The 23,690-nt window shown below is 37.7% G+C and overlaps 2 protein-coding genes across 5 annotated transcripts; one reads left to right on the forward strand and one right to left on the reverse strand.

The window, feature by feature from the left end:
- Positions 1-376: 376 nt before the first annotated feature.
- Positions 377-11,504, forward strand: LOC102222528 (calpain-3-like). The gene is made up of 23 exons (XM_005803129.3): positions 377-869; positions 2,654-2,723; positions 3,768-3,886; positions 4,553-4,686; positions 5,021-5,189; positions 5,393-5,476; positions 5,567-5,658; positions 5,772-5,849; positions 6,066-6,226; positions 6,303-6,472; positions 6,561-6,572; positions 7,251-7,459; positions 7,576-7,612; positions 8,033-8,056; positions 8,667-8,753; positions 8,854-8,928; positions 9,013-9,070; positions 9,154-9,218; positions 9,833-9,901; positions 9,979-10,057; positions 10,173-10,289; positions 10,547-10,605; positions 11,141-11,504. The coding sequence occupies exons 1-23, from the start codon at positions 549-551 to the stop codon at positions 11,165-11,167; spliced, it is 2,316 nt and encodes a 771-aa protein (XP_005803186.2). The 5' UTR covers positions 377-548; the 3' UTR covers positions 11,168-11,504.
- LOC102231691 (zinc finger protein 106-like) lies at positions 11,505-23,604 on the reverse strand. 4 transcript variants are annotated; one of them, XM_023347681.1, is made up of 21 exons: positions 23,537-23,604; positions 23,069-23,224; positions 22,908-22,969; positions 22,187-22,390; positions 19,889-21,121; positions 19,492-19,810; positions 19,345-19,411; positions 18,602-18,756; positions 18,450-18,510; positions 16,437-17,100; positions 15,780-15,829; positions 15,567-15,700; positions 15,332-15,466; positions 14,749-14,865; positions 14,469-14,660; positions 13,444-13,506; positions 13,162-13,281; positions 12,991-13,062; positions 12,845-12,916; positions 12,601-12,747; positions 11,505-12,241 (listed from the first exon to the last, which is right to left on the reverse strand). In XM_023347681.1, exons 2-21 carry the CDS (start codon positions 23,204-23,206, stop codon positions 12,185-12,187), a joined length of 4,062 nt encoding a protein of 1,353 aa, XP_023203449.1. In that variant the 5' UTR covers positions 23,207-23,224; positions 23,537-23,604; the 3' UTR covers positions 11,505-12,184. The 4 variants fall into 4 exon arrangements, with proteins under 4 accessions (XP_023203449.1, XP_023203447.1, XP_023203445.1 ...); XM_023347679.1 differs by having other exon boundaries at positions 23,069-23,235; positions 23,537-23,597; XM_023347677.1 differs by having other exon boundaries at positions 23,069-23,270; positions 23,537-23,595.
- Between the last annotated feature and the right edge of the window lie 86 nt (positions 23,605-23,690).

Consider the following 23,690-nt stretch of genomic DNA (forward strand, 5'->3'; position numbering starts at 1 on the left):
AGGGGTCCCCATTTCTACCATTCATTTAATGTAGACTACCTTACCCACTTAGATTATTTTTTCACTGTGGAGAAGACTGATGGCAGCAGATATGTAATTTCAGATATCAAGATGTTAGTGTTTGTCGTAATTTTAATTTATTCTGCAAAGATTGCAGAATAAATAAAAATTCTCATCCTATTATTAAAATCTAGCTACAAAACATGGCTTTGTGGGGGAATGTATGATTTTGAATATATATTTAAGTACATAGTTCATTCCACGCTGTTCATCTGACAGCTATACTGTGAACTTTGGATATTGAGAACCTCCGAGAAGCCTCCTCCCCTTCTTAAAAAGGTTTATATTTAGGTGCAGCTACTCCAGGGGCACTGCTAGTGTGGGAGTGTGGCTCAGAAGCAGTAATAACTCTTGCTTTAGAAAAGAAAGGAACTAAAAGTGATTAGTTTAGGACAACACAGGAAGTGTCTCAGGGTTATTTTGCAACTTCACATGTTGTTTTAGCAAAGAAAAGTCCCCAACTTGCAGTAGTGATACTAGAGGGTTAGATGATGGAGGACGGGAACCATCCAGAGAAGGAACCTGTGGTTGAAAAAACAAAGGTGAAAGTGCTTCGTGACACTGAGGCGTCACTGGAGGCTGATGGCAATGTTGACTACGGGATCACAGGAGCAAACTCCATCTACTCTGCCATTCTCAGCAGAAACGAGGCCGTCAAAGATGCAAAGCGCCTGAAGACCTTTTTGGAGCTGAGGGATAAATATGTGACAAAGCATATTCTTTTTGAGGATCCTCTCTTCCCTGCAAACGACTCCTCACTTTTTTACAGCCAGAAGCCCGAAATGAAGTTTGAGTGGAAACGTCCCTCAGTGAGTACCCTTCTCGGTTTTTGTCAGATGCTTCAGGATATGTTGCACATAATGGAGTAGAGGCTATAAGTTGATTATAAAAGCTCTCCACAACAAACCCTGTATATCTCAACACCTCCACTGCAGCATATGGGCGAAGCATTTGGCTGATATGTCAGCAATGAGAAGCAAGTGCATACTTGTGGGTTATCACCTTCCAGTCACACTCAGCTGACTAACACTGGAAAATGTAAAGGCAAAGTTACACTTGTACAGTTTTCTGAGACACACGTGAGTTTGAGATTTGTCTTTGATCACATGTAACCTTTTGTAGCAGGTGTGACAGGAGCATTTGGCAGAAACTAGCATCATTTGAGACACTTACACCGACCCAGAGTACCGGCCAACATACTGACACAGATCTGCACACTAAAAACAAACATAGACATTGCAGAATCCTTATCTAAGACCCAAGCTTACAGCATTAAACACCCTTGTAAACGGTGGTTAAAAAAGAAAACATCCAAAACTTAAGGAGCGCTGCAACGGAAGGCCAAGTGCACTCACTGTAGTAGAATAATCTTACACTGAAAGGATATGTTACTGAAGCATTCTTCAGTTTATGCTTTCCTTTTGTATGCTGACCAAAATTTCTGGTTCTTTTTGTTAGTAACCATTGATTTTCTGTTTCCTTGGTGAATAAATATAAATTCACAGAAACAAGGTAAAACAAGCTTTAATTCTCACTGTTAAATATTGCAAAACAGAGTATCATCTTGGGATCACAAGTTCTCCATAGCAACCATAAGATGCAAATTAAAGTTAGCATGTCAAGTTCTCTGAACTCTACTGTTACAGTTAAGAGTAGTGGAGGATCTGTGATGCTGTGGGCCTGTTTCTCTTTCAAACATCCTGGGAATGTTAGAATGAAAAGCCTCATGAGTTCTTTAATATAACAACAAATGTTAGATAAAAAACAAAATGTCATGGCTACTTCTAAAACGGGTCATAATTTGTTTTTCTTTTTTTTGTGAGAATGAAGATCCAAAACATTGACTAAATGATACAACAGATCCAAAATAAACCTTCATCCCAGTCCGCCCCACACCTGATTCTACAGAAAACCTGCGGAGTGAGCAGAAGAGAAGGATGAGTTTTTCCTTTAGTGAATAAACATAATCAGACTAAATGTTGGATCTTGCATATGAAGTATAAACATGAGGTTCAAAGAAATAATTTTTGAAGACTGGAAGATGAGAAAATTGACGCCAACCTGTCCAGTTTACACAACTATCTGAAGTTAAACCGTGTGCTTCAAGGTCAAACAATCTTTTTTGGATAAAAGTAGTTCTCAGCATGGATGTTTGGTAATTTATGTAAAAGAAATGTGTCTCACATTGTCACAGCTGACTTAATTTGGGGTGTGATTTCTGCACGATCACCGATAATTTATGCTGCTTGAGGCATTTGGCTGAGATTAGTGACACATGAATCCCTTCCGGGGGGACAGCAGTGGAGCAAGCTCTAATTTAAGAACATGACTCCAGCTTTTAAGATCTCTGTGTTGGTGTACAGGATGTCAGAGTTAACCTGATTTAATAAATCCCTTGTTTACTTTTGCATTTTCTTACCTTTAAATGCACCTTAAAGTGGTTTAAAAGGACAATTTTGAATCACAATTGTTGGCAAAATCAATAATTTAATATATTACATTGTTAAAGTTTGGCTTTTCACAGCATTACAGTTAAATCTAAGTTGACGTTTGATAGTTATATGTAACATTTTTTTTTTTTTTTGCCTTCCAGGAAATCTGTGAAGATCCCCAGTTTATCGTCGATGGAGCCAACAGAACTGACATCTGCCAAGGAACTCTGGGTAATTTTTAAGCTGGTCCTGCTTTTACAGGCAACGTTGCATTAGCTTACTGCTTTTCAAAACTGTAGCATAACCCCAGTCCAGAGCAGTATAGAAAATTATATAATCATAAAATATTTTAGATTTAAGATGCAAAAAAAATTCTTTCTAAAAATGCAAAAAAATATATTTTTGATTTATAATATTGTAAATAAATGTTCATAAATTGTCCATATTTCCAGCTTTTGTGACTTATTGAGGTACTGGGAACCCATAAATAAACACATTAATATAATAAAGAGGTCAGTTTTCTTGTTTTTTGTCTGTAACCAATTTTGTGTCAGCGTTTTAAATTATGATTATTTAACTGGGCATGGGTAAAGTAGCAAACAAACTTCTACGTTTTTAAAAATTACTTTCACAAACATAATATCAAAGTTGCTTTGAGAGTGGGATAATTCAGTTCAGTTTTGAGAAGACTTGGTGTTTAAAAATGGTTGCACAGGATGAAAAGCAGCAAAATGTCCTTTTACAACAATTCCTAAAGGAGGCAAAGCTTCTCATCTCGTCACCATCAAAAGGTTGATTTTATACAGATAAAATGACCCATCTACAACTAATGTTTTATTTATGCATAATTTATAATACATGTATTTACTTATAAGTTTACATTACGATATTAGTAAAAAGAAAAACATGTCCTTTTCTATAATTTGTGGGTCAATAGTGGCTTTTTTAACAATAGACAGTGTGTTCATAGCAGATAAATTTAACATTTTAAACATTTTGTCAGACTTGGATGAAAACGCAAAGTTAGACAAAATATTCTCTTACTAAATTGCATTTCTAAGCAAATTTTATTTATTTCTGATCTACTCATTTTATTTCTACTTCTATTTAAAGAGTAATTGCAGCTGGCGCTCAAGTGAAAGATGTTTGACGACTTAAACACATGGAGCAACTTTCATTGTAACTATTGATGAACACCTGCTGCAATGTGGCTCGAAGTCAAATGTTTGCTTGGAATAAACCCACAGCCCTCATAGATCATAAATCTGTTGGCAGGGGACTGTTGGCTGCTCGCCGCCATTGCCTGTCTGACTCTGAACGAGAAGCTGCTGTACAGAGTGATTCCTCCAGAACAGAGCTTCACTGAAAATTACGCCGGAATCTTCCACTTTCAGGTTTCATATCAGTGTTGATGCAATGTGGAGCTGAAAATGAAAGTTTGTGGTACTGCTGTTAAATACTGTCACCTTCCTAAAATAATGGCCTATGTCAATGTTTGTACAGATGAGGACAAATATTGTTATTTTTATCTGTAATACGCAGCATTTTTGGAGAAAACTGAATACGGTACATAAGCACAAACACCTCATACTATCATGCATGGTGGTGAAAGAGTATTATTCTGAAAAAACAGCACTAGTTAGTGTCTGTGGTAATGTTTTAAAATGCAAGGACCTCAAATTCAGTGACCTGATAAACTAAATTTACATAAAATTTGTGCTTAGAAAGAACAGACTCATAAAACACAATGTATGAAAGTTTATGATTTCATACATACCTATGTAAATACTATGATGATATACCATAGATTACATGTTAATTTATCTAATTTTCATAAGTCACTGTAAAAGAAAAAAATGTGCTGAGGATACTGATTAGAGAGTCCCATAACTCCATGCAAATGTAATTCTTGATTCAATTTCCTAAGGAAACATTTTTAAATACACTATAGAGATATTTACTGGCAGTTTTAAGTGATGGTGTTTAAATATACTGTCACATAAAGGTGGTCGGATTTCATCTTTGCCTGGTGATGGATTTCACATTTTTCTTTCACTTAGTTCTGGCGTTATGGCGAATGGATTGATGTGGTTGTGGATGACCGCATCCCCACCTGCGACAACCAGCTGGTTTTCACCAAATCTTTCAGGAAGAACGAATTCTGGAGCGCTTTGTTGGAAAAAGCTTATGCCAAGTAAGGAGCGTCTGTCTACGAGGTTCAGCCACAACCTTCTTGTTTAAAAGCATATTTATAATATATTATCTTATATACATAAGATAATATATATATATTATCTTAAGATAATATATATATATATTATCTTATCTGGGGATAAGATGCAAACGTATGTCATAAAAAGCTTTTATGAAGGAAAGCAGGAAACCAAATGTCTAATCAAGATGTACACATTTTGGCATGTAACCACGAAACTTCTCATGTTTCCTGAGTTGGCTGCAGAAGCTGTGATAAAAGCCTTTGAGATCAGACACCTCAGCAATGCTTCGGGAATGATTGACCTCTCTCTCAGGTTGCATGGATCTTATGAGGCACTGAAAGGGGGAAACACGTTGGAAGCCATGGAGGATTTCACAGGTGGAGTCACTGAGTTTTTTGAGCTGTCCGAGGCACCTGCTGATCTCTTCACCATCATGAGGAAGGCGCTGGAGAGGGGCTCGCTGATGGGCAGCTCCATAGATGTAAGTGTTGGACAAAACACTCAATTTTTACTGCAAAAAGCAGTAAAAAAATGCAGTAAAGATGTCTTTCTCCCTAAAGAAGCAAAAAGTGGGCCTTCTGTCAGCTGAAGAACATTTCACAATTGGTCTAAATCACTTTGACCTGCCCTGTTGCAAATAAACTTTACTAAAAAAGTACATCTTTGTTTTGATATGTCTGCCAGGTTTCCTCCGCCAATGAAATAGAGACCCGGACTGACCAAGGGCTGGTCAGGGGTCACGCCTACTCCATCATCGGCCTGGAAGAGGTGCAACAGAAATTTCATTTGAATGCAGAATTATACGTCCTGGCAGTAGAAGACGTTTCTAATGTGAAATGGGATGTGGTGTCTTCTCAGTGTGACGAAGTCTCAAAGGACTCCAGAATCCGCCTGATTCGTCTACGTAATCCCTGGGGATTTGTGCTTTGGAAGGGTCGCTGGAGTGCCAAGTAAGATGTAAAACTGCCACATGGCTTCAAACTAATTTAAAATCAAGTATGAAAAAATAATTGCACATTAAATATGTAAAGTCTACTGATTGTTCTGCTGATATTTTTCATAGGTCAGATGAGTGGTCGACTATTTCTACTGCAGACAGGGAAAATCTGAAAAAACAGACGGTGGAGACAAGTGAGTTCTGGTGAGTGAAAATGCTGTAGCTGCATCGTTATCACAGCCTTTCCTCTTTAAATGCAACCACAACACCTGAAAGGCTGGATTTGTTGGTTTGATCCTTCAACGTAATGTTTCTTCACAATTATTACAACGAAGGTCAGAGCAGAAATTGCTCTCATCTTATTATAATGTGACTAAGCTCTCCTTACAAGCTTTCTTTTTGGTCTTTTTTTTTTACCAGGATGTCCTTTGATGAGTTCAAGAAGACTTTCACCAAACTTGAGATGTGTAACCTCACCCCCGACGGTCTGCAAGATGACGTACGGATGACCTGGACGGTTTCGGTCAATGAAGGTCGCTGGGTGAGAGGCAGCTCTGCTGGTGGCTGTAGGAACTTCCCAGGTTTGCCCTTTCAATGAACACATTTTTTATTAAACTTTTAAAAAAAATCTAGTTTAATATCATAAATTCTCTATAGACACATTTTGGACAAACCCTCAGTATCGGCTTCAGCTGTATGAGGAGGACGACGACCCAGAGGACGGGCAGGTGGTCTGCACTGTTGTTGTAGCCTTGATGCAAAAGGGTCGGAGGATGCAGCGCCATAAAGGAGCAAAATTCCTTACCGTTGGATTTTCTATCTACAAGGTTGTGTTTACATGACAGATTTATTCTCAACATCAATTGAAAACACTAAAAACTCTGTTTCAAGTCTAATTTTTGTTTTGTTCTGCAGGTGCCAGAGAAGGTACAGTATACCCGTCTTCAAGAATGATCCGATCAGGACTTTCTCCAAGGTTACATGTGTTGACTGAAGTATGAGAGGAGAACCAGTAGTGGTCAAACATACACTGCATAGACCTTAAAAATGAACCCATGGCAATTTCTCTTAATTTTTTATGTTTTAGCCCTTAGAAAAATATTTGCAAACTTTCTTATGATGGCTTGTCAAACCTTAACCGTAACTCCAGCAAATAAACATGTAAATTTATTAGCAAACCAATAGATTACCAATGTAATTTATAAGAAAAAGAAAAATAAACAAGTTAAGATATTTCTTATCCACTGTTGCCAATTGCAGTTGAGCTGGAATGTCAGACAGGTCAAGTTTAAGCACTTTTTAAAAATAATTTATATTATTCATAACCTTAAAAGTTAACTTAAAGTAAACTTAAAACTTAATAGAAAAGGAAAAATGAGGGATTTGAAACAACTAATGCATCATCAGCATAATGAGAAACCTTTTGTTCAACGTGACCACTACCAATTTTACCAGTTTTTTATAACATTTTTGCTAATGCTTGTGGGTATTAGAGTATTTTCTCTCATTTCCATATTATATACTTTCAAATTTATCATTATTTTTTATTGTTACAACCTTTGATGCAGAGTTCAGTCACATCTCAGGATTCTTTAAAATGTGCAGATGCAAGGCCAGAATCAACATCTGCAGAAGGACTTCTTCCTCTACACAGCCTCCACAGCTAAATGCAAGAGTTACATCAACCTGCGGGAGGTGTCGGAGCGCTTCCGGCTGCCTCCGGGAGAGTATGCCATCATCCCCACGACCTTTGAACCCCATGAGGAGGGAGAGTTCATCCTCAGGGTCTTCTCTGAGAAGCAGAGTACATCTGAGTAAGTATCCCTGATGCTCCAGTTATTCTGAGGTCCGAAGTTAGGGATTCAAATTAAAAAAGTGAATAAGAATGAACGTTGGTAATTAATTAATGTCTGTGTTTGTCTTTCCATAGGGAAGTAGGAAGCACCATTCAAACTGGTCAAATAGAGGTTTGCACACTACAATAGATTCATAGTGGCTCATGTTGTAGCAGCTGAATTTGTTTTGCATGTGTAAGAATCTATTTTATTAACTTTTCCAGTTTTTGAGAGTTTGAAGGTTTAGAGATAGGTGACGGTTAAATGTTAAGGCCAATGGTTTTAGTAAAATTCAGGACTGTTTTACTGCACAGGGACTGAAAATATGCTGCTAAACCTGTATCAGAAATGAATAATATAGACAAACTGTGTAATTAAAAACTAACCCAATAATAATAAATTGTGCTATATAGGGACATTTCTAGAATAGAATGAAATTTAACTGTTAGCTGTATCTTACATTTATCATTGCTATTCATTTTCTTGCCATTAATTCATGTGTTTTCAAATCTATTTATTAATTATTTTTCTCTGTTCCTCTTTGTCCTTCAGCAAGAGAAGAAAAAGAAAAAGAAGGTAATAACAGAATAAAGCTGAAATTCCTGGATTTTGAGCTAAATTTATTCTTAACATGCATGTCGGTGAAAAAGTAACCCCCACCCTCCTTCAGATCTTTTACTTTAATTTTGCTGAAATGTTTTGTCATCAAAGAAATGTTAATTTTAGACAAAGATAACTTAAGACACACATAAAATGCAAATGACCATCAGTTTGTGACTGTTCACTTGCATTATTCAGCAAGATAAGGAATTAAAGCCCTCCAAAACAAGTCCACATCTGAACAGCTCAAACAATGGCGCACAGTCAAATTTCCTGACTTGAAACTGATTGAGAAGCTTTAAAAATGCTTTACTCCAAATATTAATTAGAGTAATGCTTTAATTAAAGCATTTTTACTCTATTTAGTAGAGTTAAAGTGCTCTATTAGTTAGAGTAATAACTCACTGTTGGTCAGCGTGAGATGTTAGCACAGCAATGAAAACTGAATTTATTTCAAGGTTTTCAGACATCTTTTTTTCCAGAGGTGCCAGTATTTACTTAGGTCACTATTGTTATATTATGCAATTAACTCTTTTGTATTTTTTCATGTCCTCTTTCATATTGGGGGGGGGGTCACACACGCCAGCCTATTGTGTTTGTATCAGACAGAGCTCACGCCAACAAAGAAATTGAGCACGACGGCATTCAGGGGGAAAAGAGGAAGAAACCAAAGGTAATAAACTTTAATGCTTTAATGCATCTAAGTGTGCAAAGGAAGTATACTTTAAAAAAAATGCTTGTGAATTATTTTCTTCTCATCCATTTGCTACCAGAAACAGCTGCAAGCTGAGGAAGAGACTGAGGAAGAGAAAAAGTTCAGAGCCATTTACAAACAGATTGCAGGCGAGGTGTGTATGCAGGAATGAGGCAGATTTACAGAAACTATCATGTCTTGGCTGTTTAATCAGGCAAATATCTCCTCCCTCCCTTAGGACATGGAGATCTGTGCAAACGAACTCAAGACGGTCATGAAGAACGTTCTTTCTAAACGTAAAGAGCTACAATTTGCTTACAGCGCCCATGTAAAGTTTTTATATTCTGATCTTTGCTTTTTTTTTTTTATGATTTTATAGATAGTGAGATAAAGACAGAAGGCTTCAGTCTTGAGACGTGTCGAAGCATGATCGCCTTAATGGATGTATCCTTTAAAATGCTAAAAGCAGAAAGTTGTAAAATACATGGAGGGTGTTTCCCTGCTGACTCGTGGATTCACAATGAATGAATTCTCTATTTTAATAAAGTTTTTGGGGAAATGTGGCACAACTGGTCAGAAGGTTGAACAAGAATAAGATTTCGCAACATGATAGCACTTCCAAGAATTGCTCAAAAACAGGAAACTGTTATGAAAGACGGATTTTAGTCCTTTAATAATTTCGGTCAGAGAGAATTATTTTTCTTTAAGTGGCTTCATAAGCTCTGTTTTGTGAAATAATAAATGACTGCGCATTATTATTGTATTAATTTCAGGACTTTCATTGGTTCAGTGTGTTTTAAACAACATAAATTACTGGAAGAAACAGATACAAATCTATTTTAAGCACTTGACTTATTGAAACACTAAGAACTGAACATTTTAAGTACTTTTTGCATTTTACTTCTATAGAAACTTTTTTTCTTTAAAGAAATTGACTATGGATTGTTTTAGCATCTCAGCATTATTAAAATTATTTCTAAAAATGGTCTTCAATTTCCTTCATTAGAAACAATAACTAGGTTTGTGAACTTATTTTTCTGTGACCAACTATTTCTCAGACTGATGGATCGGGCAAACTGAATCTCCAGGAATTCAAACACTTGTGGAAAAAGATAAAAGCGTGGCAGGTAGGACACATTCAGCTCTGGTTTAATGTCTGGTGATGCTGACGGTTTTTGGTCCTAATATCTTCTTTTTATTCCAGCTCATCTTCAAACAGTACAATCAAAACAAGTCCTGCTCCATCAGCAGCTTTGAGATGAGGAACGCTGTCAATGATGCAGGTGGAAAAGAAACCATTTAATCAGTTATAGATACTGATAATTGGTCTACATTCTAACTGATTTCAAACTTAAGTTGTATGTCACTGGGCTTCAAAAAATTTATCCGTCTCTGCAGGGTTTCACCTCAACAAACAGTTGTACGACATCATAGCCATGCGATACGCAGACGAGCACCTCAACATTGACTTTGACAGCTACATCTGCTGTTTTGTGAGACTAGAGGGAATGTTCAGTGAGTAACAATATTTCAACACTTAGTTTTTCGTTCTACAGACACCAAAAGAAATAGAAAATCACTTTTTGCCTTTTCACTAAGGAAAAACGTGAAAAATAACCAAATGACAAGAATCAATCTTTTTCAGATTCCACATAGGGAGTCAAAGGTCGCACTAATGGCATAAACTAGATCAGAATAAGTTGCAGGAATCACAGTATGAGTTGAAAGATGATAAATGAAATCTGATTTGGCTTTATCTGTTTGTTTTTCAGGGGCCTTTAATGCCTTCGATAAAGACGGAGATGGAATAATTAAACTAAATGTCCTGGAGGTAAGTTGCTTTGTTTATTTCTCTGGTTTATGTTGCATTTTGTGTTTCACCTCTTTAAAACTTAAATCTGCATTTTGTAGAAATCAGTGAGATTTTCTTTTGGCTTAACCCTCGGAGGGTATTTGACTGCTGATAAAAAATAACTTCTATTTAATAGCTTTAGCAAGTTAAATATACATCTTATAAGGTTCACAACAGGCATTCTGTTATCAACCTCTTGAAATACACAAGATAATGAGTTGGGAGTGGATATTGCAGCAGGAATTTTTAATTTGTTTTGAATTGCTTAAACAGTCAAATATTAAAAGAATCAGAAATATTTCTCACACAAAAAAAGTCTTTTCCACTGGGTTTGCTGGTTTCCTTTTAAGTGGTTTACTGTTTGGTTACAAAATACTACAAAAACAATTTTAGGATGAATCTAAATCTAATTTCTGACTAATAAGAGTTTTAAAATAACGATTAAATTCTTTGGATTACTGTTAAATACCATAAAAAAAGGTCAAATAAAAATGTTTTTTGTGTTTTCTTCCAGTGGCTTCAGCTGACGATGTATTCCTAGATGAAGATTACCCAGCAATCTACTTGATCATTAGTCATTAAATCATGTTTCGGTACTGTTAATGCCATTAGAGTGAGGTTTTGATGGCAAGTTTAATCTACATTGTGGCTTAAGCATTTAATTTTAGCTTATCAAAGTTATAAATTTCCTCTCAGCCTATGAAAATATTTTTAAAAATGTCAACGTTAATGTTATGAATATGAAAGAACCTGTTTGCTAAATCTTTCTGGAAAAAATATTTAAAAGAATGAGGGAAAACATGTTTGTTTTGCTTTTTTTCCGTACACAAACAGTACATATTATTGTTGAGCAAAAAGCATAAAGAAAGTGAAATGAATTATGGAGTACTTTCTTTATTCATGCAAGAATTCCATGGCAAAATACAGAAATGTAAAGAAACAATTTACTCTTTCACCAAAAAAAAATCAATGTCAGTCTGATGGATATGAAAGATAACTTCAACTCATTTTTAGTAAGTATTATAATCTTTAAAAACAGATCAGTATTTTACACCAGTTGGGTTATATTGGTGTAATTCTCCTGGGTGACTAAATCTGCTGAATTATGACATAATTATGTTTATAGTGTAAACGGCCTCTAAACTATAAAATTATGCTGGAGCATGTCAGCATAATTATTTGTGCACAAATAATAAAGCTTAAAATTGATTATTTATAGAAATTATCTGAAGGATTTGCTTCATGTATGAAATAATGTCAATTCAATATTAATTAAAATTGTGTCAAGTAGCTGGTAAAAAAAATAAGAATGATTGATCCTTTCCAGCATGTAGACAAAAAAAAACAAACTGTACAGAGGAAATACTGTTGAAACTGGAAAGAAATGAGGTAGCTCTTTACGTCTGATGCTGCAGATGTTTTCAGAAAAAAGTCAGATGTGATGATTTAAACCCCGAATTTATTCCAGAATATCAGTAGCAGATGTGTTTCTACAAAGAAAAGAGCAAAACGCACAGATTCTTGCATCGTCTTCTGCATAGCTTCAACTCCCCTCCTGTCAAGGCTGAAGCTTGCCGTCACTCTCAATGTGATTCTGCAGGTGTTCGGGCAGTTCCTGCAGGAAAAACCCAAACATAACTTGGCAGCTTACAAAGTCAACATATTTATGGGAAATATGATGCTTAAATGTCAAGAATATCTGAATCCCTTTCAGGAGAAGAAAAGTCTGAAGCAGAAAACAAAACAAAGTTTTAAAGCTCTGAGCAGATATTATAATAAATTATTAAAAAATCTACTCTTCTCATTTTATTAAATATTTATAAAGCTGATAAAATTACATCTAAAAGCTTTGCAAAAAGAATTATCTTGCTTGACCTTTTTATATTTTGTCTTTAATGTTATAACACAAAGTAGTGCATTATTGTAAAGTGGGAGTTTTATAATTAAAAAGATTATATTATATAAACCAATTACCTGTCTGACTGACTGCTGTGTGCTGAAAAAATGGTTGCACTCCTTCCAGCGACATTTGACCGTCTGCATATTGGAGTTGCTGTGGTCTTGGATGAGGTGCTGAAAGAGATGCTCCTGAATGCCAAAAATCAGGGAGCAACTCTGCCACTGGACAGAGGACAAACATAACCACATATTACACAAAGAAATGGAAAAAAAGCCACTGTGAGAGGGTTCAAGCTTCCCGTCTGTCTGCAGTTCTTACCCAGCAGCGGTAGTTTTTCAGTAAGTTGAGTTTTACAGCTTGAACGCTGCCGTCGTAGCAGCCTGTGTAGATCTGTGTAGAACAATTTATCAGTGCACCTGAAAATCCATAATTTTAATACCCAAGGCTCGTTTTAGTCCACTTACCACACTCTTGTGCACAGCCATGCACATCACCATGTCACTGTGACCCCCGTAGACCTGCAGACGATCATGGGACTACAAAAACAAACCAGACAGCATGTTTGAAGTGGTTTCGTCCCCACAGATCTGACTAACACAATTCACATGGAAGCAACTCTCAGGATTAAACGATACCTGCAGCTCATAAACACGAACTAATTTATCCAGGCAGGCCGTCACCATCACTTTCCCCAGAATGACGATGGATGTGACGGCGTGACCGTGACCCTTGTAGATCCGAACCAACTCCCCTGTCTGTAAGCATCAACAACAAGAGAGAGCATGAAGCTTAAAAGAAATGCAGATTACCTTTACAAATTAAGGTTTGAAAATCATCATCTTACTGGTTGCACACTGGACATAATAAATGTGAATGTGATTTATTCAGAATGTGGACAATTAATGTGGAGGACTTGCATGGATGTTGTGGGCGTGGACAGATGTGTCACTGGAACCACTAAAAACCAGATCATTCACCACCTGAAAACAACAGAAAAGTAAACTAAAACAAACAAAACAACAGATCTAGACAGATAGAGAATAATACGGTGTAAAGAAGTTTAAAGGAATGCTGCAAATGTTCTCAGCTCCTGCGTAACTCAGAAGTGGAAGAACAAACAAACAGAATTAATGTAAAAGACATTTTAAATATCCAAAAACAACAAACAAAACTAATGAAACAACAAGTAAAATGAATACTGAAGTCTGTCTAGACAAAACTGCTGGTTGAAACCAATGTACCAGACTGAAGCTTTCCATCACACAGTCTTTGGTAGAAAGAGAGAAAGACATGAGAAAATCAAACAATCATGCAAATGGAAATCATGATGCGATTAGTTAATTTATTGCGACAGGTTATTCACAGACACACTTCATCCAATCTGACTGAGTCAAGACATTTTTCAAAAGAGAACGGATTAAATCATTTAGCCTCCACATGTTGAAGGGAGGAGGCCCCAGGAAAAACCAAGGACACGCTGGAGGGACTATGTTTCTCGGCTGGCCTGGGAACACCTTGAGATTCCCCCGGAAGAGCTGGAACAAGTGGCAGGGAAGAGGGAACTTTGGGCCTCCCTTCTGAAGCTGCTACCCCCGTGACCCAACCCCGGGTAAAGCAGAAGAAAATGAATGAATGGATGAATGGATGTTGAAACATGTTGGTTTAACACATCAAAGGCAGTTTGTTATTACAAGATAGCATATGAAGAAGTTCAATTGGTATCAATTCCTTTGCAAGACATTATATCATAATGTCAAAGCCATTATGAGATAAGATAAGGAAACAAGAGGAAGCTGGTTGTTAAAACAACAATTTTCACTCTGAATCTTTCCCTGAAGAATACTATAGCTCTTTTTCATCTAAGTGCAACAAAAATGATCCTAATCTAGAGCCAATAAAAGCAGAAAACATGTTACAGTATTAGACGGCGTGCTCTCGTCACCTTCATACAAAGCACAGTCTTGGTGTGACCCTCCAGCGTCCGCAGCAGCAGGCCGCTCTTGGCGTCGCGGACGCTGATGGTGCTGTCGTACGACCCGACCAGCAGCAGGCGCCGCGCGCCCTCCTGAGACGTGCCGAGGCAGCTCACGCCGCGTGGGCCGTGGCACTCCAGCATGTCCAGTTCCTTCAGTGTCTAAATGTCGACATGCAAGAAAAGATGAGGATTTCGCCTTTTTCTGCAGCCTCAAACAGTTCAGATTTGATGGAAAATGGCTGCTGACCTTCAGGTCATAGCTGATGACACATCCGCTGGCGAGCCCAACATACAGAATATTCCAGGCGATGTGCAAACACAGCACTCTGTCTGGTAGAGTGATCTGGTCAAGGCACTTTTTAGACTACAAATTAAGAAAAATAAAGACATCCAAAGTATAAAAGAAGAGTCACTACTGATAAATAATTTCTGATTTCTTTCAACTTTCAGGAGATATAGTCTCAGGGTTATCTGAGGAAAAGAGTAATAAACAGTCTTAATGTAATGCAATAATCCAGTCATCCACCAATAACGCAATCTTTTATGTTAAAGATCTGAAGCACTAAAAGCTTTGCACATTAAACAGTCTTTTCGAACCTAACTTTAAAAATTTAAATAGAGTTTCCTACAGATATATTGTAGGAAACTGTTGGCAGAAAATCTATTTTTATATACATAAAACTGAATCCATGAGATGGATGCATGCAAAGAGGATGGAAGACAAAACTAAAGAAAGAAGGCAAAGAAGGAAAGGAAGGAGAAGCAAGAAATGGAGAAAGAAAGGAGAAAAAATTTACCTTGTTTTAAATGTTTTCAGAGACATTTCGTACCTTTATGCTGTAACAGCGAATAGTTTGGTCACTGGATCCGGTGTAGAGGCGTGCAGGCATGTTCGGTAGAGACGACACCAGCAGACAGTTCACTTTGTTTGTGTGACCCTGAAACACCGCTTCACACTCTCTGGTCTGAATGAATAAAAACACATTTTTTAACTCTCCATTCATGTCTGAGACAATAAGGCTTCTCTGTTTTGTGAAGGCCGCTTTTGAATTTCCAACATCATACCAGCAGGCTGTAGGCCCGGGCCGTGTTATCTCCTGAGCACGTGTATAGCTGTCCGCTGTGGATCTGAAGGCCGTGGACGGGGCCGGAATGACTCAAAAAGTCCCCTAAATAAGGATCCTCTTCTTCCACAGACTCTGGAATGTCATCATGTTTAGACACATCATTTTTTTCAATGTGGCGCATTTAGAAAGACAAAAAAAGAGACACCCTTACCTGCAGGCTGACTGACATCTTTTTTCTGTTTAACTGCAGGCACAGATTTCCTGAGGGATTGAAGAAACAGAAGTTGGCAAAACAGGCGCATTCCAGAAAACAGGGGTGCCCAAACTTTCTCTCACTTGGGCCAAAATGATTGAGTTAAAAGTGTTAGCGAGTCAATGAAAAAAAAAAAAAGAAAAAAGCAAATAAAGTAACTCTTTTTTTGATAGGAAAGGGATGTTATTTACTGTATCGTTATTCAAACATTTATAAAGAATTTCATGTTATCAAAAGAAAGACTCGAGCCTTCAGGCTTGGTTGATCAAATTCATTTTAGTTTTAAAAACAATTTGGGTCACTTTCTTTCAAAATATTTAACTGAGTTGAATAAATTAAATAAAAGCTGATTTGGGTTCAGCAAAGTCGGCTTTTCAGTAAAAGTCTCTCAATAGACGTGGTTCCATTTATTATAAGAAGTTGGTGGTAAAAAGGTGGATATTTTGTGTCATACTAAACATTTTCTTTTGTAAGAAAATTATGTTAGTAATAACAGTATGCAGATTAAAAAGTTCAAGGAACAAATTTGCATCATTCCTGAACTGCATTTGCCGCGCTTTGGACGGCTCTGCCATAAAAGTTCCCGTTTCCATCAGAGACTTGACCCCAACTCACCTCTCTGTTTCACATTGCTGAAACGTTTGCGTGCTCACACAGTTCAGCTCCACGCTCACAGACTTCTGGGGATCTTCGGGCTGCTCTGGAGAAACTGTCTCTGTTGAGTCCTCACATTCTGATTCCTCAATGTGTATGACATCCAGTTTGGAGGCATTTACCACCTCCACTGAGTCGTCGCTCTCGTTGCCCTCATCATCCTCATCGTCCATGAGTAACACTTTCTTCTGCTCTTTTCCAGGATCTTCTCCTATATCCTGTTCTGTGCTTTGATTTTCTTCTGCTCCTTCCACAACATCCGAAGATTGTATTTGTTTTTCCGAAACCTTGGTCTTTACACACGTCAACCTGTCCCTCGGCTCCTGCTCTTGCTGCCTGGCAAAGGATTCAGGAGGAGGTCCGTGAGGTGAAGTGGGGACTTCTGGAATGGTGGGTTGCAGAGCAGAGGGTACGAACAGCTGACTCATATGTCCCGCTGCGACTACATGAGCCACCTCTTGCTTCAGCGACCCAGCCGGCCGGGTGAGGGGAGCCGTCTGCGGTAGAGTCATTGAAGAGGCCCGAGTTGCTGCAGGCTGCTGCAGGTTCAGTGAGGAAGGAAAGGAAGTTGATGGCATGGTGGATGCAGGACCAGGTGAGACGATGGTGGCTCCAGAGTATCCTTCTGTTAGAGATAATTATTATCTTTTAGGAGTCATAATCATCAGTTATTAAAATTTATCTGAATTGTTAGTCTGGAAGGCAATCTGAAATGAGCAAAGCAACTCGTTGGAAGGATTGGCAGTAACTACTTATATTTACTTGAATAACTTATTTTTAAAAAATTTACTTTTGAAAGTATTTTTACTGAGATGTATATTTTTTAATTTTACTTACAAATTTTATAATGAAAAATGCAGGCCTGGAAAGTAAATCAATAATAATAAGTACTGCGATAGATCAATATCAATAGATAATATTCAATTTATAGAATTTTCAGTGAACTCTGATCCAGAACACCACAGCATTCTGGGAGATGTAGACAAAGGAAAAGCTTTAGCCACTCAACCTCGTTTAGAAAATTGGGTGGAATCAACTAACTCACTCACTCAGTCTTTGGTTACCTAGCAACAACCTATTGAGTAACTTGCAGAGCAGTTTCAACTTCTGCTAACGTGCCTCTTAACTTCTTAAAAACAAACAACGTTGTGGAGTGAAAACTGTGAATAGAACAGTCATGCTAACAGTATGGTAATATTTCAGATATTTGAAACAAAAATGTAATCAATAATTATCAATATCTAATACAAAACGCTTATATTGTGATAAGTTTTTCAGCCCTAGAAGTATCGCTATTTTACTCAAGTATAAATTTTACTTGAGTAAAATCTCTGGATATTCTACCCACTGTGAATAATTTCACCGAAAAAAGAACAAGCTTGTTTTAACTAAAGATTTACCAAACACAGACGTACATTTCATAAGTTTTATTTTGAAAAAAACTAATTTGGAAAGCTGATTTAAATATAAAATGATTGATATTTTGATCAGTTACTCAGGACTTTGGTAAATTTGGTAAAATAACTCTTACTCCAGTAATTTCTTGGATGGCTACTTTTTACTTAATTAAAAATATGTTGAAGTAGTGCTACTCTTAATTGAGCACAATTTTTGTGTACTCCACCCACCTCTGAATGAAGGTGAAGTTTTTATGGAGAGGTGGAGCTCATTTATTCTTATCTCTAAAATATTTTATAACAGATTTTTGACAAAACACAATCAATCACTCTGTCTTGAGAGACATTTATTGAATAAAAATACAGATATTTCAAATATTTATGCTCTCCTTTTTAATGAATTTAAAGTGAATTTGTTTTTTTTAAATCAATTTATGGAATGGCCAATGGCCAATATTTTTTCTTAAGTTGGTAAAAGAAGTTTCAAGTTTGCGATCTTTAATGTATCATTAGATGAATCAAATGACACGTTTCATTTTTGTGATTAAATTACTTCTTATGAGGTGATTTATTTTACCTTGCATTCCTTGCAGGATCTCAATGCGTTTTGTTCTCAGGTTGTTGACCTCAGTTGTAATCTAAAGGAAAAGAAAAACAGAGGAAAACATTAAGTTAGTACCTCTGAAAGACAGAATAAAAGATGCTGCATTTTTCAACAGCTGGCAGGACCTGTTGTTTCAGAAGCAGCAGTCTTTGGACCTCTGCATACGCCGTTTGCAGCGCATTGCGCGCCTGGATCATAGATTGGTCTAGATCCTGCAGCGAGTGGCTCAGCTCGTCCTCCCTGAGCGAGACAGCCAGCAGCTGGTCCATCTGACTCTGGTCTGCATGACGATACAAGACATTTAGAAATACAGCACAGTACAATCTGAACAAACATTATCAAGTGTTATCCACAGTTGCTTATAAAATACACACATTTCCTTCAGATTGAAACATGGAAAACATTGTTTTATTAAACTTCAAAACTAATCAGTCAGTGCTAATGCATATTTTCCAAATTCTCAAATTTTGCAGTCCATTTTTCAGTCAACAAACAAACATGAATTTATCTGCAATATTTCTATGAAGGTCAGCCTTCAATTACAAGGCCTGCAAAAAAACTGAAAGAATGGACAGAAGAAAAGATGGAGTCTATATATTTTATCATACTAATCTAAAAGGACAATGCTTATACCAAATTTCTTATTTTTGCAGATTGTAGTACTCTGCAGTGTTTAAGAAAAACTTTTGTTTAACCTACATAAAACAGTGATTTTCCATATTTTAGGCATTATGTTCCCTATCCTAAGAGAACCTGAGGAAACAGCAAATGCAAGCATTTTTGTGTGATTTGTAAATAAAAAACCTTTTGAATTACTTACAGTCCCAACAGTTTATAGGAGACACATAAGCAAAAGATTTTCATGTACCTAAATTATCCTTTCTTGATTTTGTTTTCTTCTTTTTACAGTTTGGTCTGTCAGAAAGGCCATCTTCCTGCAAAAATACCCAATGATGAACTTCCAACAATATAAAAAGTCATCAAACTGGATACCACAGTTTAAATCCCAACTTACTTCCACCATACTGATAGTCCTCTTCCTGCTCACTTCTTCGTTCTCATCCTCCAGTTTTGGTTCTACTTTCACAGAAACCATTTTTGCCGTCTTGCTGCTGTAGCTTGCCTGGGGGACGTCGGGTTGCTCTGAAGAGTCCCGTGTCTGGGACTCTGACTGCGTTTCAAGCCGATTGCCTTGTGAACAGGGCACAGCAGAAGACGGGACTAAAAGGCTGTCTGGAAATGATTCCCAATGGAAACCCTCAGATAGAGGCAGGTCACCTTCTTGCACAGGGCGTTCAACGTCAGTCGGCTGGGTTCCAAACTTGATTCCGAACCTGAACGAGAAACTAAGAGAGGTCATCAAGAGGTAAAGAGATCAAACTAAACACCTCGTGCCAGGAGAAGGTCCTCACCGCGGCATGCCTTTTAAGCTTTTCCTTTTCATATCGCTGTACCTCTCATCCCAGTTCAACCTGCTCTTGGCTCTGGATAGGTGAAGCAGCTTGTCCAGGATTGGTTTACGAATGGTCTCTTTCGCTGCTTTAGCCGTACTGGATTTGTGGGCAACCCGGACTTTAGGAGATTTTGTAAAATTGAGCTCAGCGGGCATCACGGAGGTCGAAGCATTGCTGGCCTCCTGAGACTTTGCTTCATTGTCGTTTAGTTGAGGACTCAGTGTTTGGTTGGGTTTTTGTCTGTTTTTGGAAGTTGTCTGTTTCTGCTTTGGGGGAGTGATAGTGGAAGGAAAAGCACCAGCATTAGCAGCAGTAGCATGGGTGCTGGCCAGCTCAGTCTTAGCCGGAGTTTCTGCCTGCTGGTCTGCAGCATCTTGCTTCTCTGCGCAGCGATCCTCAGTGTGGTCGTTCCCGTTCTGCCGCCGAGCTTCTCGATCTGCCCTGCATGGCTCCCTGACGCCCAGTGCTCTCCTGATTTGCTTCAGCGTGAAGCCAACACCAACGTCCCCCATAGGAGCCTGACTGCCGGATTTGTTTTCGGAATGCCCCGGAGCTGAACTGTTTGAACTTTCTGGCCAAACTGAGTCGGTTTTCGCATGTTTTGGTTGAGTGGAATTCCCCTTCTCTGATTTGTTGTGATCAAGCAAGTTGGCTCCATCATGAGGGAGCGGCCTGCTGGGGATGGAACATTGTCCCGTCGGTTTCTGCTGGTTAAAGTTGCTCTGGCTCACTGTGGGCATCATTTGTTTCGACGGGCCAGCTGGAGGACTAGGGTAGCTATATGGACTAGATTGGAACCTGTTCATTTTCCCTTGGTAATACTGGTTGTTGGCAAAGTAACCATTATGCCATTGGTGGTCCTCATGCCAGTCATATTGGTGATGAAAAGGTTGATGAACAGGAGTGCTTGGCAGATAAGGTGGCCTCCAGTTCTGATCAGGAAATGGTCTGTATAGAGGCGGTTTCTCCATGAGGAACATTTTGTTCTCCTTATTTTGAATGACACCATAGTTGCTTCCTGGGAAGTGTGGTTGCTGCCACTGATTTGGAGTTCTCATTTGCATTTGGTTGGGTTGTATCGTTCCTTTGGAGTCCAGACTTTTGCTTTGAACACCAGATTGTTGTGTCTTTGCACACCTATTCCCGGTTTCCTGCTTCCGTTTCTTTCTAGTCTTCTTCTCTTCCTTCTTTCTGAAAATACAAACAACCATTCTTTTTATATAAATCAACTTCCATTTAGCCACACTTTCCACAATACAAGGCATGCTTTAAAAGGTTGCTTTTACATTCCTGTTGCTTTTCACGCAACAGAAATGCTGGACAAAACTTCTTTATAGAGGTGTAAAAACATACCTCTAAAAATAAGTCAATTTCTTCCCGTTTTAAATGGAAAAAATGCTAGAGCTTTTAAAAGAGCCCTGTTTAATTATTTTATTATATAAAGCAAGGTATCCCCCGGAAAACTTGCTAAGCCTGGTGGTTGGGCTCTATGCACTCATTCATCCAGTGGCCTGTTGTGTTTTTGAGTTAAAAAATGCTTAAAGTTGACAGGAAATTTGAAAATATCACTTGATAATTATGTGTTATTGAAAGATTGGAAGATTAATACCTGAACACCAACTATAAAGTCTTAAAAATGCAATCATTTAAAAAAAATCTTAAATAAATAAGCAATGCTTATTCTGGTGGGGCACAAGTAAAGCCTGGTGGCCCACCAGGCTTATAATAGACTGAGTGAAACTCTGTAAAGCAGGGGTCTCAAACTCCAGTCCTCGAGGGCCGCAGTCCTGCAACTTTTAGATGTGCCTCTGCTGCACCACAGCTGAACAGAATAATTAGGTCATTAGCAAGGCTTGGAGAACTGATCTACACAAGGAGGAAGTAATTAAGCCATTTCATTCCAGTGTTTTGTACCTGTGGCACATCTAAAAACTGTAGGTCTGCGGCCCTCGAGGACTGGAGCTTGAGACCCCTGCTGTAAAGTCTTCTAATCATAAATATGTATGGATATAAATATTTATATTTATGAATATAACATCACTAATGTTATATTAAGTATCGAACTGTTTTTGTAATAAATGTATTTTTTATGATCTGGATCCCAGGAAGAGTAGCCATTGTCACAGCAATGACTTATGGGAATCCAAAATAAACAAAACAAACAAATATTCAATTTGAGTATTTTATTTTTGTTTTACAAAATAAACTCGTTTTTTTTCCTGCAACAGCAAAGCATTAAGCAGATGAAATTCTTACTTCTGGTTCCTCAGTGCCTTGTTTCTTGCCAGGATGCTCTTTATAGTAGCTGAGCTGAGAGTCTCGACCAGAGAGACAGGCTTAACATTTTTGCTCTTCAGGTTCTTAAACCGAGTTTGGTGCTGAGATGTTAGGATATGAGTGCCGTATTCGTTCAAACCCAATGAATGTATCTTGCATGCCTGGCAATTGTGAAAGGCATCCCTATAGATATAAAGACAGAAATAACACATCAGATATAAATAAAATACAGACGGACTTCTAGCTTTCAAATAATTTGAGATTTTTAAAGGACAATACTTTATGACAAAGATGCCATCAATACAATAATATAAAATCATAATCCCTGAATGTTGCAAGATTGAGTTTTATAAAGGCTTGTTATAACATGCATGGATGCAACTTTTAGAAACAGGTTAAAGAAAAGGCCTGGAAATACAAACATTTTTCCCTAATAATCCAGATGTGGAAAATGTCAAACTCTAATTCCAACAACATGGGACCTGTTCCAATATTGATTAAATGATGCTGATTTCTGGGTAGGGCTAGTGCGACAGCGCCTTTCTGTTTTAGTGAAATCATCCATTATCAATGTTATGATAATAATAACCATAACAATGATGATTTTTTTGTTATTGTGGCCCAATTCACAATGTGTAACCTTTCTACAACATAAACACATAGAATATTTATTTTTGCTGCTACAAAAAATGGTACTTACTTGCCCAACACCTTCTCCAGCTCATTGTGATGATGCATGCTCTGCATATGATCATGTGCTTCCTGCAGTTGGGGAGACAAAAACAAAGTTAGATTTGTTTTTTAATGGGGAAAAAAATGAAATAAAAAAAATAAAAATTTGTAATAACTACAGCCACTTACATTTTTTAAATATGTGTCACGACATACAATGCAGTAGTTTGTCTTCGCATTTTGAAGGGGTTGTGCAGGTTTCTTCTTTTTTGCCTTTTTTTTTGGTGCTTTCTGCACCTCCTTTTTTTGGTTCTGTACGTCTGCCATGTCTGAACAACTCCAATCCTGAGTCCAAACTGCAAACACTCACCGTCTCTACCTCGTTTTTGCACTGGTTTAAATACCAATGATGTTATTACAGAAAAAGACTAGTCAAGAGGCAAGCTCGACAACATGTTTCAATTATTTTTAAACAAATATCCATGACAACGTGGTATTAAACTGAAATCTCTTGAGAATTTAGTTAGCAGTTGCACATTAACATTCGAAGCGATTCCAATACAACGGTAGACTGATTTAAGAACATTTAGGTAAGTTTCGCTCAGATTTTCAAATGTAACAAAACAGTAAAGTTATTTAAACAAGCCTTGTAAATACCTCACAAATTTCACATGGCTCCAGAACCCTCCTTCTTTACGCCGCCGCCATGTTTGCTGACGTATTTTGCGTCCAAATGTACGTCGACCAATAGTTCAGTCTTGTTAGCACCGGAAATTCCAGCTACTCGATCTACAAAACATGGGGATGAAAT

Source organism: Xiphophorus maculatus, chromosome 15 (genome assembly GCF_002775205.1).
Source record: "Xiphophorus maculatus strain JP 163 A chromosome 15, X_maculatus-5.0-male, whole genome shotgun sequence".
NCBI classification, from domain to species: Eukaryota; Metazoa; Chordata; class Actinopteri; order Cyprinodontiformes; family Poeciliidae; genus Xiphophorus; species Xiphophorus maculatus.

Excerpts from the sequence above, each read along its gene's own strand:
- LOC102231691 (XM_023347681.1), bottom strand. The coding sequence starts at position 23,206 with ATGGCAGACGTACAGAACCAAAAAAAGGAGGTGCAGAAAGCACCAAAA. Across the intron at positions 22,391-22,907 it reads CTGGAGAAGGTGTTGGGCAA|GGATGCCTTTCACAATTGCC; the intron begins GTAAGTACCATT and ends TTATATCTATAG. Across the intron at positions 15,701-15,779 it reads AGATGTCAGTCAGCCTGCAG|AGTCTGTGGAAGAAGAGGAT; the intron begins GTAAGGGTGTCT and ends ATGACATTCCAG.
- LOC102222528 (XM_005803129.3), top strand. The coding sequence starts at position 549 with ATGATGGAGGACGGGAACCATCCAGAGAAGGAACCTGTGGTTGAAAAA. Across the intron at positions 4,687-5,020 it reads TTGGAAAAAGCTTATGCCAA|GTTGCATGGATCTTATGAGG; the intron begins GTAAGGAGCGTC and ends CCTCTCTCTCAG. Across the intron at positions 10,290-10,546 it reads GAGACTAGAGGGAATGTTCA|GGGCCTTTAATGCCTTCGAT; the intron begins GTGAGTAACAAT and ends TTTGTTTTTCAG.